The sequence below is a fragment of the Xiphophorus hellerii genome, chromosome 2 (genome assembly GCF_003331165.1).
Source record: "Xiphophorus hellerii strain 12219 chromosome 2, Xiphophorus_hellerii-4.1, whole genome shotgun sequence".
Lineage (NCBI taxonomy): Eukaryota > Metazoa > Chordata > Actinopteri > Cyprinodontiformes > Poeciliidae > Xiphophorus > Xiphophorus hellerii.
Window position 1 is genome coordinate 24,305,362 of NC_045673.1, and position 14,489 is coordinate 24,319,850.

Sequence of the window (14,489 nt, forward strand, 5' to 3'; positions counted from 1 at the left end):
GGCTTCCCATGTTGGAAAATGATTAATGTCATGCTTTCCTGGAAAACGCGTATGACCAATCTCATGCGAGGCGACATTTTGAAAAGAAAAAAAAAACGCTTTCTCTGCCTGCAGTGCAATGATAATCCAGTAGATGGCAGAATACACGTCTCAAATTGTATACAATAGGTTTTTGGGTAAGTATTGATCGTGGTATAAAAGATAGAGACCACAGAAACCTATGTATCATTTATGATACAAGTGGCGATTTAGGGTTTTAAAAGTATTTCAATTATTGCTTAATATGTTTAGGTGAAAATATGGTGTTATTTTTAGGTACAGTGCACGCATTGAGAACTGGGTATATTTATTACATGACTGAGACCATAGACATGTCTATGATATGGGTGGACATTGCATGGGAACCTTAATGAGGCCTGATAGTTTGAAGTAGGAACTATTTTTCTGTAACACGGTAGCAATGGCTGACAGACGTCAGTATTGTTGTCTCTCTTGACTTAGCTCTGTTGCGGCGCTTTAACTTCTATTTGGGTGAGTATTTGAAGGTTGTTATTGTGATATTTTTCATAAGTCTGTCAGCTTATAACAATATTTACGTAACTTTAAACAGACTGGCTGTTCTCTCCCCCAATCTATGAGTCTTTTTGGTTGCATTTGCTTGAGAAGAGCCACTTTATTGTGGGCATATTATTTGACGACGCATTTTATTAATTTAAGAACATTTTTGCGTTATTGATAGCGAGTGCATTGATATTACAGACTTAAGGCTACTATCTAGAATGTTCTGTAACTTTACTGTGTATCTAATTTCATCTACACGTCATGCTCGGTTTTTCTATTTGCTCTTATGTTTTGTTGTAAATCGTTTTTTAACCGAGATTTTTTTTTAAATCTACCTTCCTGAAAAAAAACATAGAAAAGCTTCCACGTTCACATAAGGCAGCTTTCTTCTTCTTCTTTTTTTTTTGTTGCAATTTTTAATTCACATAATCACATCTTTACCTCAGAGGTGTTTAGTTGTGTAAAAAGACACACCGCCTCTGTCGTACAACTAAGCAAATCAATGAAAGGATTCTCAAAGGAAGACATTGACCTTGCTAAATAAAATTAAAAAAACACCCATATCCAACAACATTGATGTGTTATTTTGTTTGATTTGAGAAAAAAATGACCTTAAATGTGAATGATAAGCCAGGTTTGTCCGTCTATCTGTCTACCTGCAGATTGGATGGGATGTCAGATAAGCGCCAGCGTGCAAGAGTCCAGGGTTCCTGGGCCAAACAGCAGCCAAAACCCTCAAACAGTCAAACGGGTAATTTTAAGGTCTCTCTTTCAGTTGTGAACATGTTCATTTCTGATCATTAACATGGAAGTATTACGTAATTTCCAGCCACATAGTGTCCTTTTATAGCACAACTAAGTTGCTATGTTACCTTGAGTTGTCATAAAAATGCTGTATATATTAAATATGACTTAAAAAGTTTTGACTTTGTGATTTAATGCCCTGAAATTGGTCCTCTGTTTCTTTAAAAACTCCTGCTCTTCCTGAAGTCATCACAACATGGCTCCTCTATTAACCTTTTTAACTTTTTTACGAGAAGGATCTCGTATAATGAGCTCAGCAGATTCTCAGTTCCTCCAGGTGTTTGCTAATTGCTGCTGGCTAGTCTGAAGGAGCTGAGGAGAGAAGTAGCAGGATAGGGCTGCTCTGTGAGGCGGAAACTTTAAAGGAAAGGTGCAGTATTATATAAAATTGTCTTTTTTGAGTTTTACATCATGCTATAATATTACACCCTCCTCAAGGACATAGCTTCCAGTCCTTTCCCGCAACTCCCACACTCGGCTGCTTCAGACTAGCCTTCATCAATTAGCAAACATCTGATGGAACTGTGTATCTACTGTGCTCATTATAGGAGCTGCTTCTCATAGCAATGCTGGTAAAAATGTTGTTAAAAGGTTAATAGAGGAGCTATATTGTGATGACTTCCTGAAGGCGGAGTTTCAGAGAGAGCAGGAGTTTCTTAAAGAGACAGAGGCCCAATTTCAAAGCATTAAGTTACAGAATCAAAACATTTTTAAGTCAAATTTGAGATAAACAGCGTTTTTGCAACAACTGAAGGTAACATAGTTACTTGATTACGCTACAAGATGGCACCAGGTGCCCAGAAAATACATAATACTGCCCCTTTTAATATTTTATTTTCTTGGAGACTCTCAATTTTGCTTTCTGTAGTTATTGAACTATTCAAAATCAAAGGAAATGCACATTTTGCCACTTTCTAAAAACAAAGGATGATAGACAGAAAATGTGAGCCTTTTTATTTTTTTATTTTTCTTTCTTCCCCTTTACAGCGGGCGGCCTAAACAATCAACCCAAAAATGTTAACGCCGCCTCTGGTTCGTGGGGATTTGGCAACCAGAAAACATCCGAAGCATTTGAGTTTCACAAACCCTCCAAGGTAAACTGTAAAACTGATCCATGTAAGCTGTGTTTGAGTTTAAAATACAATCAAACTTCCCTTCATTTCAATCCCTGCAGCCAATAAGAGAAGTGCCTCCAGAGAAAGTAATAGAGTAAGTTAAACTCTGGTTCAGTTTTTAAGACTTACTGGGATTAAAAGCACATATTTGACCCTTTATTTCATGGCGTATTTTTAAGATTTCAATTTTTTTAAACAGAGCTGGACAAATAATAACAAAAAACTTCTTTCAACAGACATTTGGGTGATTATGAAATAAGTCTCAGGCCTTCTGGGGTGTCTCGGTGAGTACGGTTCTAATGAGGAAGGAAACGTGTTTAAGTACCAGACATTTAAATAAACAATCCACTATACTTATTGAAGCTAAAACCAATCTGCAGTGCCTATTTGAGTCCAGTAGGTGGCAGCAATCACTCAAATAATCGGTCGCAGGTTAGCTTTTGAATTTCGGCAAATAAAAACGTCTTGACTTTTAGTTTGTGTCTTATGTGTACATGTAACAAACAGAGGCTACAAGGAAATTTGTCTTCATCAAATGTAAACAAATGAAAACATACTGATTTGTACTTGTATCATCCCATGTGCCTCATCATTAACCCCACTTCAGTGGTGCTTAAAAAAGATTTTATCAATGAGTCTGAAGGATTAAATATCACTTGTGATCTTTAATCAGTTAGCCTACATCCCTGCCTCGAAATGACGCACATGAAGATGTGCGATTCGTATTACTAACATGTCATATTTTCATATTTATTGATGCTCAAAATGAACCAATAGAAGAAAAAGTAACCGTCCTGGTGGTACAGCCCTTGTCTTTTGCTGGAGTTTAGCGTTGTCAAGAAAAATCTAGATTGTTTTCATGATGAGAGATGTGTCAATTTGTGATTTTTTTTGTTTTGAATGCGTTTAGGCTGCGGCTGCGGCCCGGGTTCCTCGCACCAGAGGAGGCTGACTGGATGTTGAGTAAGCTTCTAGCAGAGCTGCCATGGTCCCAGAAGACTAACTACAGACTGGGTGGGTACCAGCAGAACCAACTCCAGACCTATAAGGGGGCAAAGTGGGGGGAACAAAATTCCATAGTTTATAATCTAGAATAGCTTTAGCAGTTTAGCTTTTTGCTTTGGGTTCGCATTGCTTTTAATTTCACTCCATAAGCGTTTGTTTACTTCAGGTTTCACAGATGTTTGTCTAACAGAGTTAGTAATTAGAGTTGCCTTCTGAAACCATGATGACTGGAACGTCGACCAACATGTCTGATGTGTGTTGATGAGTTTGATGATGACGCTCGACAAAATTGTTTCTCACAATTGACGACTGTCGAAAAAAAAGAGAAGCTTTCAAGATTATAAAACACTTTGAACTTTGTTGCTGAAATGCACTTTGCAAATGAACTTGGTTTATTGATTAAATTGGATAAAAACACACTATTCACTCTGTATGAAGGCATCACGTTGAGCTGAAGCCACACTCCGGTCTCCCTTTTCTCCCAGCTGGCTCTCGTCCATCCGATGAGCAGTTTCGCGACAGCGCCGCTTCAGACATGACAACAGGATGATGTAAACTTAGCGGGGAGGTGGGAGGTCAGGGTCAGATTTTATAAGGTCTTCATTCACTTGGGAGACTTTGTCAACAACATGTTGGTTGAAGGATCTGCTGAAAGAAGATATGCTTTGTTTCTGCCTTTCTGTTTGTATTATTCTTTATTTTTGAAACATTGAGATTACAGAAGCTTTATAGGGCCTAAAGGGTCACAGGCTTTCTTCCTCCACTTTAGCATTTCCATTTTTAATAATGTATTTTCATCTTCAGGTTTCTATTAATAATTTTCTATTAATCATTCCAATATCCTTGCACGTTGTATTTTATTAACACGGGCTGCCCATTTGGCCCACCGGATTGTAAACTTGTTCCTCTGGATTGAGAATGTTGCTTTCCAGCACAGCCTGCGTTTCCATTACAAATAGGCACAAGCCGTCATCGCTATTACGCTAATGTCGAAAAAAACAAAACACAATTTCAGAATTGCGGTGCTTCCAGTAAGTAGGAAACGTAATTAAAATCAAAGTTTGTTCAGGCGATAAGTCATTAAAAAACATGCCACATGCTACTTTCTGTCGTCTTCTTCGTGGCAAAGTCTAGTTGTTGGTCGTGTGGCTCATGTGATGTGAAAAAAGTGTTTTCATCGCAGCTTTGTGAAATAAACTAATATTGATTTGCCAAATTGCGCAAATATATGGTCAGTGGTAAAGCAGCTGCAGTCAATGGACAGTAGAGATGCACCAATCTGATTATAATATCTGTATCAATCTAGATATTGAAAAAAATTCTAGATTGGATATTGTTGAAACGTGCCCGACCCATATATGCAGATCTATTCAGTCTAACTTTATGTTTTGTGCTCTGAGCGAGATCATGCTGTAATATTTATTCTACATTATATTTACAATTCCTAATTGCACTTCCTGAACGATTTGAAAGATTTGTTGCAGTTTATTTTTAACATGTTTGACCAAGTTAGTCAACCTATTGTTTTTGTCAGTTTCAGTTTCTCTATGATTTATTTTACGTTTGTTGTTTTACTCCTGACTGAAGAAATAAAAGTTGTATTGTTTTAACCAGTTTGACCAAGCCGCTGGGGCATTTAAGTGTGGTGCAGATGATCAAATGAATCTATTATTCGTAGGCCTGTCACGATAGCAAATTTTGCTGAACGATTAATTGTCTCAAAAATTATTGCGATAAACGATAATATTGTTTGAAGACCTTTTTACACTGAAAATGACGTAATAATGCATGTGATTTCCTGCCAAAGTTAGATACACTTTATTTTCAATAGAACACTAAACACTGGAACTGATGAACAAAATAAACAAAACAACCAAAAACAAAAATAAAATGGATTCTCAGTCTCCATGAACAAAAAATGTACTGGTAAAAAAACTAAACAACATGAAGCCAAAGTGGAAATAAATACTGCATTCAACCAAAAGAGTGCAGATTATGAAGTCTGTATATTATGTTGCCCTTCAGTAATAATTAGATTTAAATAGAGAAGATGGGCACATCGACTACCTGATGCAATAGTTCACACTACATGATTTTTTGCTCCTATTTTTCCCCTTACAACAATCTTAGAAAGTTGGTCTTTCTAAGACCAACTTTCTAAGATTGTCGTCCTGACTTTCTCTTTTGGCCCCGATCCCACTAAGATTGTGGTCCTGACTTTCTAAGACAATCTTGAAACGTTCATCTTCCTAAGATTGTGTGGTGTGTTACGGTAGATCGTTGTTGCCGCTCCGATCCAAATCAGGGTTTTTCCTGACTGGGAGCTTTAACGCAGCCTGTTGAATGTGACAGGCAGCCAATCAGAAAGCGTGGATTCTCCTCTGTGCTTTGTGAGGGGAAATTACGTCGGGGAATCCCAAACAGCTGACACGGCGCAACCCGAAGTCCAGCGGACATCGGAGATGATATGTGGAAACAACATTAATGTTTATTCAACATGCAAAGAATATAGAAATGACAAGAGGAGGAGTTGGAGCCAAATTGCTACCGCAGTTGATAAACCTGGTAACTTTTCAGCTGTTCTTCGTTAACGTGACGTAAACAGGTTATAATGATTTTCATTCAGTCAGGACTTTACGCTGACACTAGCCACATGCATTGCAGGTAGATTGTAGTAAAGCATTGATTAATGCCTGGTTTTAAAATTAGTTAACTGGACTTGTAGCCATTATTTTGTGCCCATTGTTGGACACCACACGGCAGGAACGAACCGATCGAACCGTAATACCTAGGATTTCTGTCGGCTAATGTGTGGTCTGTCAGGTTTTGAAAATGGGCCGACAATCAGCCGACAGATCTAAGATCGTGTAGGGTGCGCTGGGCTTTACACTAAGGAAATGAGAAAGGAGGGTCAGTGGAGAGCACCGGAGTTGAGCCTTTTTTCATTCAGTGTCTTTAGCTGAAAGAGTAAAAGGTCGGAAGAGATGATAGTGCCAATAATTAAAATGACATAGTTTTAATTTATCGTACGATTAATTGATTTACCGTTTATCGCGACAGGCCTAATTATTCGGTACATTTATGTCTGTGTTCAAAAAAGAAAAAGAAAGAAAGAAATGTTTTAAGTCAATTCAGCTGTTTTCCTGTATCGGATCGGTATCGGCAGACACCAAACCTCAGATACCGGTGTTGGAAGTGAAAAAGTTTGTCGGTGGGTCTCTAGTTCAGGGAGGACTCAGCGTCTGGTGACTGCTTTTTAAAAAAATTTTTACAGGTTGTAATTAAAATATGATACAAATATTTCATGTTGTCAGGTAAGCCAGAATGTAGATGGTGAGTTTAAAAAGTATTTTTATCTTTAAAATACTTACTGCTAATATTTTTGTCTATTTTTTTTTTTTTGCTGGGCACACTTTAATGCTCTGACTCAGTTTTCCCATCCATTTGGCGTCTAAATTAAGCCACATACAGACTTCTAACTTCTTTCCCTCTGATCCTGTCTTTTTATGGAAGAAGTGCTTAAATTTCTTCTCGTATTTATAAACGCTTGTTCCCCGGGTCCTGTCATAATTCAGTCCCAGTACAAGTGATGGCCTGTCGTGCAGTTTGTTTTGGTTCCACCGTGTTTCTGTGCCAGAGGATCGGCCAGGATAAGCAGAAAGCCAGAGAGTCGTTTCTTGGGAGAGGCCCAAAGGCAACAAGTGAATGAGAGTCGAATTAGATTTAGTCGACCGCTTCGCTCTGCCGCTGGCTGAAAACACGCTTTGGTGGCAAAATGGTTTAGAACCAGTTCTCCTCCTGCTCTGTTCAACTCGAAAAGGTTCAATTTATGTACTGATGTTGTTTAAAGACATTAGGGATGCGTTTATTTAGATTTTTTTTTGTTTTTGCTGTTTTCTGCGAAGAAAAGTAAATTCAGAAAGGATTTTAAAACTTGCGACAGTTTTGATGTTTGTGTTAAAGAAGTGCATTGAATTTCTAAAGAAAAGCCCCCGAAAAAAACGAAATGCTTTCGCTCTAATAAACATTATTGTGACTTTCTCATTCTTATTATAGACATGGCCATTTTTGTAATGCTCTGATTGTTTCTATTTGTCCAGGTGAGGCGTATGACGAGCCCAGGCTCACCTGCTGGTACGGAGAGTTACCGTACACATACGCTTGCTCTACTATGGCTGCCAACACACAGGTACCTGAAACGATAAATAAATGTTCTTAATATTACCATCCTGAATCATTTTATCGTCGTCTTCTCATCCTCTCCACACAGTGGCATCCACTGCTGGTCGCCCTCAGAGAGGCGGTGGAGCAGGCCAGCGGCCGCACCTTCAACTCGCTGCTGTGTAACTTGTACCGAGACGGACACGACGGCATCGGCTGGCACAGCGACGACGAGGCCTCTTTGGGCCCCGAACCCACCATCGCGTCTCTGAGTCTGGGCGACACCAGAGTGTTCAGCCTTCGCAAGCAGCCTTCAGCGGTGAGATCATGGCGACGACAGCTGCTTTCCCTGCCCTCAAACGTTTCCTATTTGTTTCATTTTTACACACGTATATTAAGCAGTGTGCCCGCATGTCCTTAAAAAGTTTAAAATTCACGTGTCTACATTTAAAGTCTTACAAAATGTCTTGAATTAACTAAAAAAAGACTAAGTTGGCCTTAAAATACGTCAATCACAGGTCTTACATTTTGGACTGTTTGATTTTGTATATTCTATGTTTTTTGGGGGGGGGGTTTTCTTGTGGGATTTTTCTGTCAGGTAAAAGTTTGAGCAACACTCTGCTCTACGGACATGTATTACGGTTGAGGCTTTTGCTAACTAGCTGCTAATATATGCTAGCTAGCTAGCATTTTTTTTGCGTAAATGTATCTCTGGATGATGTTTGTACATTTCTGTGGCATTTGAGTGGCACTAAGACCTACGGAAGCACATTGTGGTTGAGGCTACCGCTAAGTAGCTGCTAGTACTCTCTTGCTAGCTAGGCAGCTGTTTTGCGACTGTCACTGGCTGTACAATGTTTGCACATTTCTGCGGACACGTTGGACTTCAATTCCATCCGTAATGACTTTAAAAAGTCTTAAATTCGATTTGGTGAAACCTGCAGAAACTCGTTTATGAATTTCTGCTCACTTTTAGGACCAGTTTGTTGGCAGTAAATTAGCTTTACAGTTCCCTAAAAATATTCTGTTAGATCCGTCACTTATTTGTGTGTGGGTTTTTTTTGTTTGTTTCTTTTTAATCCTCAGTTTGGTTTGGGCATCAGTGCCAAAATTTGGCTCACATTTAGGGAAACTGTAATTTTAATTAAAGCTACAGTCAGGTGAAAAAACTGTGATGTTTTAGGATTGCAAACTTTGCAAACCATAGAGCCATTTTCTCTCTCATTCCAGTGAAATAAAACTTTAGAGCCGCAAAAATGACATGACCTGTTGGGAAAAAAAAGATAAATATCAACTATTATCTGGAATTTTGTCATTTTTATAGAACCACTGTTTTTATTTTTAGGGTTTGAAATAAAGAAATTTTTTAAACTTTGTAAAAAACAAAAAGAAAAGGATAGATACATTGAGTGTTTCCAATCTACAACACAAGAAACAAAGAGATCCATAAATCATCTTCTGATGTGTAAATTCTGATAAAAAGAGGACTTACTACTAAAAACCTGCATTTTGTATTATATGTGTATTTAAAATAATTTGTTGGTTCTTGCTCATTTGAAGTCAAAGGGATTCCTTTACAAACTCTGATTTAAAGGTCTGAGTTTCTAACTCTCGGCCCGTGTTTTGCATCGATCTGCTTCCATGTCAGGAGGACGACGGCGACTACACATATGTGGAGCGAATTCGGATTCCTCTGAGCCACGGGACTCTGCTGCTGATGGAGGGAGCCACGCAGGACGACTGGCAGGCAGGTTTTAACTCAGTTTTAATCAGGAGTGCAAGATTTCCACAACCAAGCCTCAATGTTTACAGTAAATAGTCATGTGCTTTGACTGAAGTCGTGTGACGGAGTTCCTTCCACGACTGACAGGCGGCCAGGACAGATTTGCTTCTCCTGGCGAGTTTAGAGCCTCACCTTTCAAGGAGAGACATGTATTTGAGGCTCAGACAGCTTCTTGGTTTAAATTAGAGGAGGAACCTTAAAGTGGGCGACAGAGTGAGGGTATGATACCGTTTGCGGGGCAATTTCACATGGGTAAAATCAGAGCTTTGCGACAAAAACGAAGGTAAATGCATCGTGTCACTAAAGATTGATTTATTTCACTTTGTGTAGAAAAGAAATTCACAGAAAGCTTAAAACTGCCAAGCTATATGAGAGTTTTGTGTTTTTTGAAGCAAAATGAAGCATTCAGAAGCTGTTTTAAAGTAAACTACAAGGCGCAATTAGCATCATCATCATTTAATTATTTGTACAATCGATGCCGTTCAGTTACCTGACAAAGAAAAAGAAAATAGATGGCATGAAAATCAAAATGAAAAAGAAAAAACTGTGAAAATATGTTTGCATGTTATAATCTGAATTTTTGTAATCTTTTGTGATTTTTGTTTATGTAAAAAGTGGTCTAGTATAATCAGGAAAGCAACATTTCTGGGTCACAATAGCAGAGGCTCCTAAACGGTACCATGAGGAACTCCACATAGAATTAGAATTAGAATGGCTTTATTGTCATAAAGCACAACACATTTTAGAGAATACCAACACTGAAAGCAGTGCAAATAAATACATAATAACACATACTATAAGTATATTTCAATAAGTGTTAAAATATAATAGAAATATTCAAGAATTCTTTGTAAAATAGATGGACGTCGATACATTTTTGCCCTTAATATTGTTAGCATAAGTTTACATCAGAAATTGTATGAGCACTGTTTGTACTCCCCCATGTCTTTTCTTTTTTTTTTTCTCCTTCAAAGCTTTCCATCCATTTCCCTCTCATTAAACAGAATTAGTGGAGTCGTAAAGTGACAAACTAAAGAGCAAGAGAATAAAAAACGTGGAAAGTAAAGAGCCGGGGGAAAAGCTGCGAGCGCCAACAGAACATAAGATAAGGTCAGGCCTGTTTTATGTTGACGTCTCTCCAACTGACCCAACAAAGGTATCAGTGGTGCTTTAGATTGAGTTCAGGGAGAGGAGATCACGCGGGTCATTAATCCGCTCTGTTACTGCAGTCAAACCTTTCAGTGAGAGTCTGAATGTCTGCTCTGCTTAAAGGGCTCCGTTTTAAAAACAGAATAAGTTGCTCCTTACACAAGTGTGAGTGTGCGGTGGGGTTCGGGTAGAGGGATCCGGCATACTAGATCACCAATGCAAAAGGTCCACATATCGTAACTAAGCTGATCTAAGGGTGAATGAAATTTACTTAGGCTGAGAAGTGAATAAGTAAGTCTTGTTGGTGGATGCCATTTTTTTCAGTCCACTGTTTCCTACTTTTGCTTTTTTTTTTGCCTCTCTTTTTTTAAGAGACTCGGATGTTTCATCGGTGTTGACTTTAATAGAGACCAGGAAGAACTGAGTCTCAGATGGTTTTACTGTATGACGCTGAATTTTATGGAACAGTGTTGAATTTGAGAATCTTGGCATTTTAGAAAACTCAAGAGCTAATGTAATGGTCTTAATTGTTGAGTTGAAGACAAAGAGGGGCGTTTATGTTAAGACGGATTATTCCTCAGATTCAACGAATTGAACCCGTCACTTATTTAAAATCCAGTTTACCAGTTCAACTCCAAATTGTTTTTTTCTCTGTTTTAATATAGTAAACGATATTTAATACAAACACTTAGTAGGATTTTCCTCGTCTACTTATGTGAATTATTAATGACTCTCTAATTATTAATAAATCACTAACCAGAGCTTCTCTACTTTAATATGTGGTTGTCATTAGGCCAGTTCAATGTCTCTTCTTTCCTGTTATTGGTGTGTATGCTTTAAAATAAGGAACATTTTTTTCATATTATTCTCACATTTATCATTAAAAGTAATAGAATAAAGCCTTTTTTTAAACAGTGAATAGGTTAAAAAGTTTGTCATCGTTGTTGTCACCTGTGTTAAAATTGCATTATGTAAGTTTTATAAAAATATATATTTTTTAGATTGAAACTGTCAGGTTGGGACAGTTTGGAATGAGACGGGTAATCAAGCTCCTCTGCCTCTTCCCTGTTCTAATCAGAAACAACCAATCAGAGCCAGAAAGAGGGTCTTAGCGCTGTCAGTCATGCTCATGTACGCACCGCTGATCCCACAGCTTCTGTTTTGAATTCTAAGGCTAGTTAGCACAGCCACCAATGACAGCAGTAATGGTTTTCCTGGATTGGTAAGTTGTTTCTCCGCCATTAGCACATTTAGCAGCAGGAACATGAGGTTGATTGACAACGCTAAGACCCTCCCCCTGGCTCTGATTGGTTGTTTTTCGTCAGGAGCGGTTCATTTCTTCGGACCGCAATAAGCCACCTTTTCACAGATGATTTGTCTCATACTGTCACAACATAATGATAGTTTTAACAAATATCTGAAATATACAGTATATATATAATATATTTTTTTAAATAAAAGTTACATACTGCAGCTGTAAGTGTTGCACATTAGCAGAGACTTGCCCACGTTCCTGACACTTTATCATGCTCCTCCTAGCATTAGAGATGCTTTACTCATCAGTCTCTTTCTCTTCATCAGCATCAAGTGGCAAAGGAATACCATGACCGGGGCCCGCGCATCAACCTGACCTTCAGGACCATCCACCCGGAGCCGGAGGGCCACAGGCCGGGCACAAAGATGAGATTCACAGCAAAGAACCCGTAGGTTCCTCTCTGAGTCAGGCTCTAACGGCTGGTGATGGAAATGTTCACCACTTAAATGAAGACATGCTTTTGAAGAAGGAGGTATGAGTTGCAGTGGGATTGTAAATTATTACACAGCCCTGCTTAGTTTATATAATCAGAGAAAACTAGTTGAGAAAAGTAGTGCTTAACATTTCTGAGGCTGCTGCTTTATCAAAACCTTGAAATATTTTATTTAGTATTAGCTTTGCCAACTTGAAACGCGGCTCCATCCACTGACTCCTGCAGTGTTCAATATGTTAAATAATATACTTTTTTCTGATTTTCACCCTAATGAATGAATTTCATCAGTTCGATGTAAAATCTGGCCAAAATATATTTTTGAACAACTGATTTTGGATGACTTTCAAATGTTTGTGTTGATTCATAGTATAAGAAGGATCTGGAGTGACTAATGTGTAAAGAAACTGCTAGCGACAGGAGGTGGGTTTATTAGTGGGGATAAACTTTCATGGAAAAGTTGATCAAACAAAACTATTTTGTTTTTTGTTTGTTTGTTTAATTTTCTTGACAAATGTTCAAATCCTGAAATAATAAAAACACGAAAGCTTTTTGAAAATTGAAGTCTGTAGTTTTCTGTATTCGAGAAATAAAAACGAGACTTAATGTGAGAAACTGCAAAACTATTTCAACCACTTCATTTTCTGAAGTTTGTGTCTTGTGGTAACATAAACCGAACCCGTCTGCTGAGCTGCAGAGTCTTTGTCTTAAACATTCTTATGTAAATGTTAATGTTAAATGTTCTCTCTAAATCTTTTCTATAAAGTGAAAGTGTTGCTACCTAGTGGGGAATTGAAAACAAACCTGAAACTTTCTATCAAACAATGAGGAAATTTGATTTAGTGTGACTTAAAGAAATAGATCTACAACTTAAACCAATATATTTACATACACCGACTAAAAAGAAACATACATGTTTTTTTTTGTTGTTTTTTTTACTCACTGCCTGAAGTTAAATCTGACCAAACCTTTCTTGATTTAGGTCAGTTAGAATTACCCAAATTATTTCTATTTCCTAGCTGCCAGAAAACGTTGCGAGAATATTTTTAAGAGATCCTTTTTTTTCTGCTTGAATTCAAAGGTTTACATACATTTGGTCATCATCCAGAATTACCATCTTTTAAACTGCATGACTTGCGGCTCCTCGATGTTTACACAATTAGACGATGGGTCACTGGATACACAACCTCAACCCACTGGTGGGGAGCCAGTCATTCCACTGGGCTCTCCATGTACTTTATAAATAGCCCCATTCAGCATGGGAACTCTTAACTTGATCACAACCCAACGATCCTCTGGTAAATTTGGATCGAGGTGTGATGTAACATCTCTCCGCTCCTGGAAGGCGAGAAGGTTGTTTTGAAACTGAAGCTGAATTAAACAGCTTCTCGGCACTATGTATTAGAGAAAAGGCTGCCGTGAGGAAACCGATGCAGCTCAAATGTGGTTTAGCTTCACGGCTAAAACTGGTGAAAAAGAGAATCCCGTTTTTAAGTAATTTACTTTTGACAGACAAAGCTGTGCATCAAAGTTTAAGACTCACCAGAACCAACTGATAAAAACCATACAATGTTTTTTTTTCTTTATTATTATTATAATAATAATAAATTTCTTTATTATTTATTATTATTATATATAATTTTTTTGTAATGTGTGTTTGATAAAAAAAGAAATATTTTACTTTTTCTGTATTCTTAGCTAAAAGTAATAATATTATGTATTTTCCAGGAACATGGTGCCTTTTCGTAGCACAATCAGTTAACTATGTTACCTTCGGTTGTCGTATAAATGCTGTCAAATATGACGTGAAAAAAATTTGACTTTGTAAGTTAAGGCCTTGAAATTGGGCTTCTGTCTCTTTAAGAAGCTCCTGCTCTTTCTGAAACTCCGCCTTCAGGAAGTCATCACAACATGGCTCCTCTATTAACCCTTTAATAACGTTTTTACCAGCGTTTCACTGAGAAGCTGCTCCTATAATGAGCTCAGCTGATGTGTAGTTTCACCAGGTGTTTGCTAATTGCTGCTGGCTAGTCTGAAGGAGCTGAGTGGGCGGGGCTAGGTCCGCCCAGTTCTTTGGAACAGCTGAGGTTTCTCAAACATGCATGAAGGAATTAAAAGCAACACTCCAGGTATGGTTTTGATTAGGTAATAACATGAAAACATGGT

General features: G+C 38.0%; 1 protein-coding gene across 1 annotated transcript; it reads left to right on the plus strand.

Moving 5' to 3' along the window:
- Nucleotides 1-381: 381 nt before the first annotated feature.
- alkbh3 (alkB homolog 3, alpha-ketoglutarate dependent dioxygenase) lies at nt 382-12,887 on the plus strand. Its single transcript, XM_032548810.1, has 10 exons — nt 382-531; nt 1,224-1,312; nt 2,353-2,459; nt 2,540-2,574; nt 2,717-2,764; nt 3,391-3,494; nt 7,586-7,674; nt 7,756-7,965; nt 9,295-9,393; nt 12,160-12,887. Exons 2-10 carry the CDS (start codon nt 1,234-1,236, stop codon nt 12,283-12,285), a joined length of 897 nt encoding a protein of 298 aa, XP_032404701.1. The 5' UTR covers nt 382-531; nt 1,224-1,233; the 3' UTR covers nt 12,286-12,887.
- Nucleotides 12,888-14,489: the final 1,602 nt, after the last annotated feature.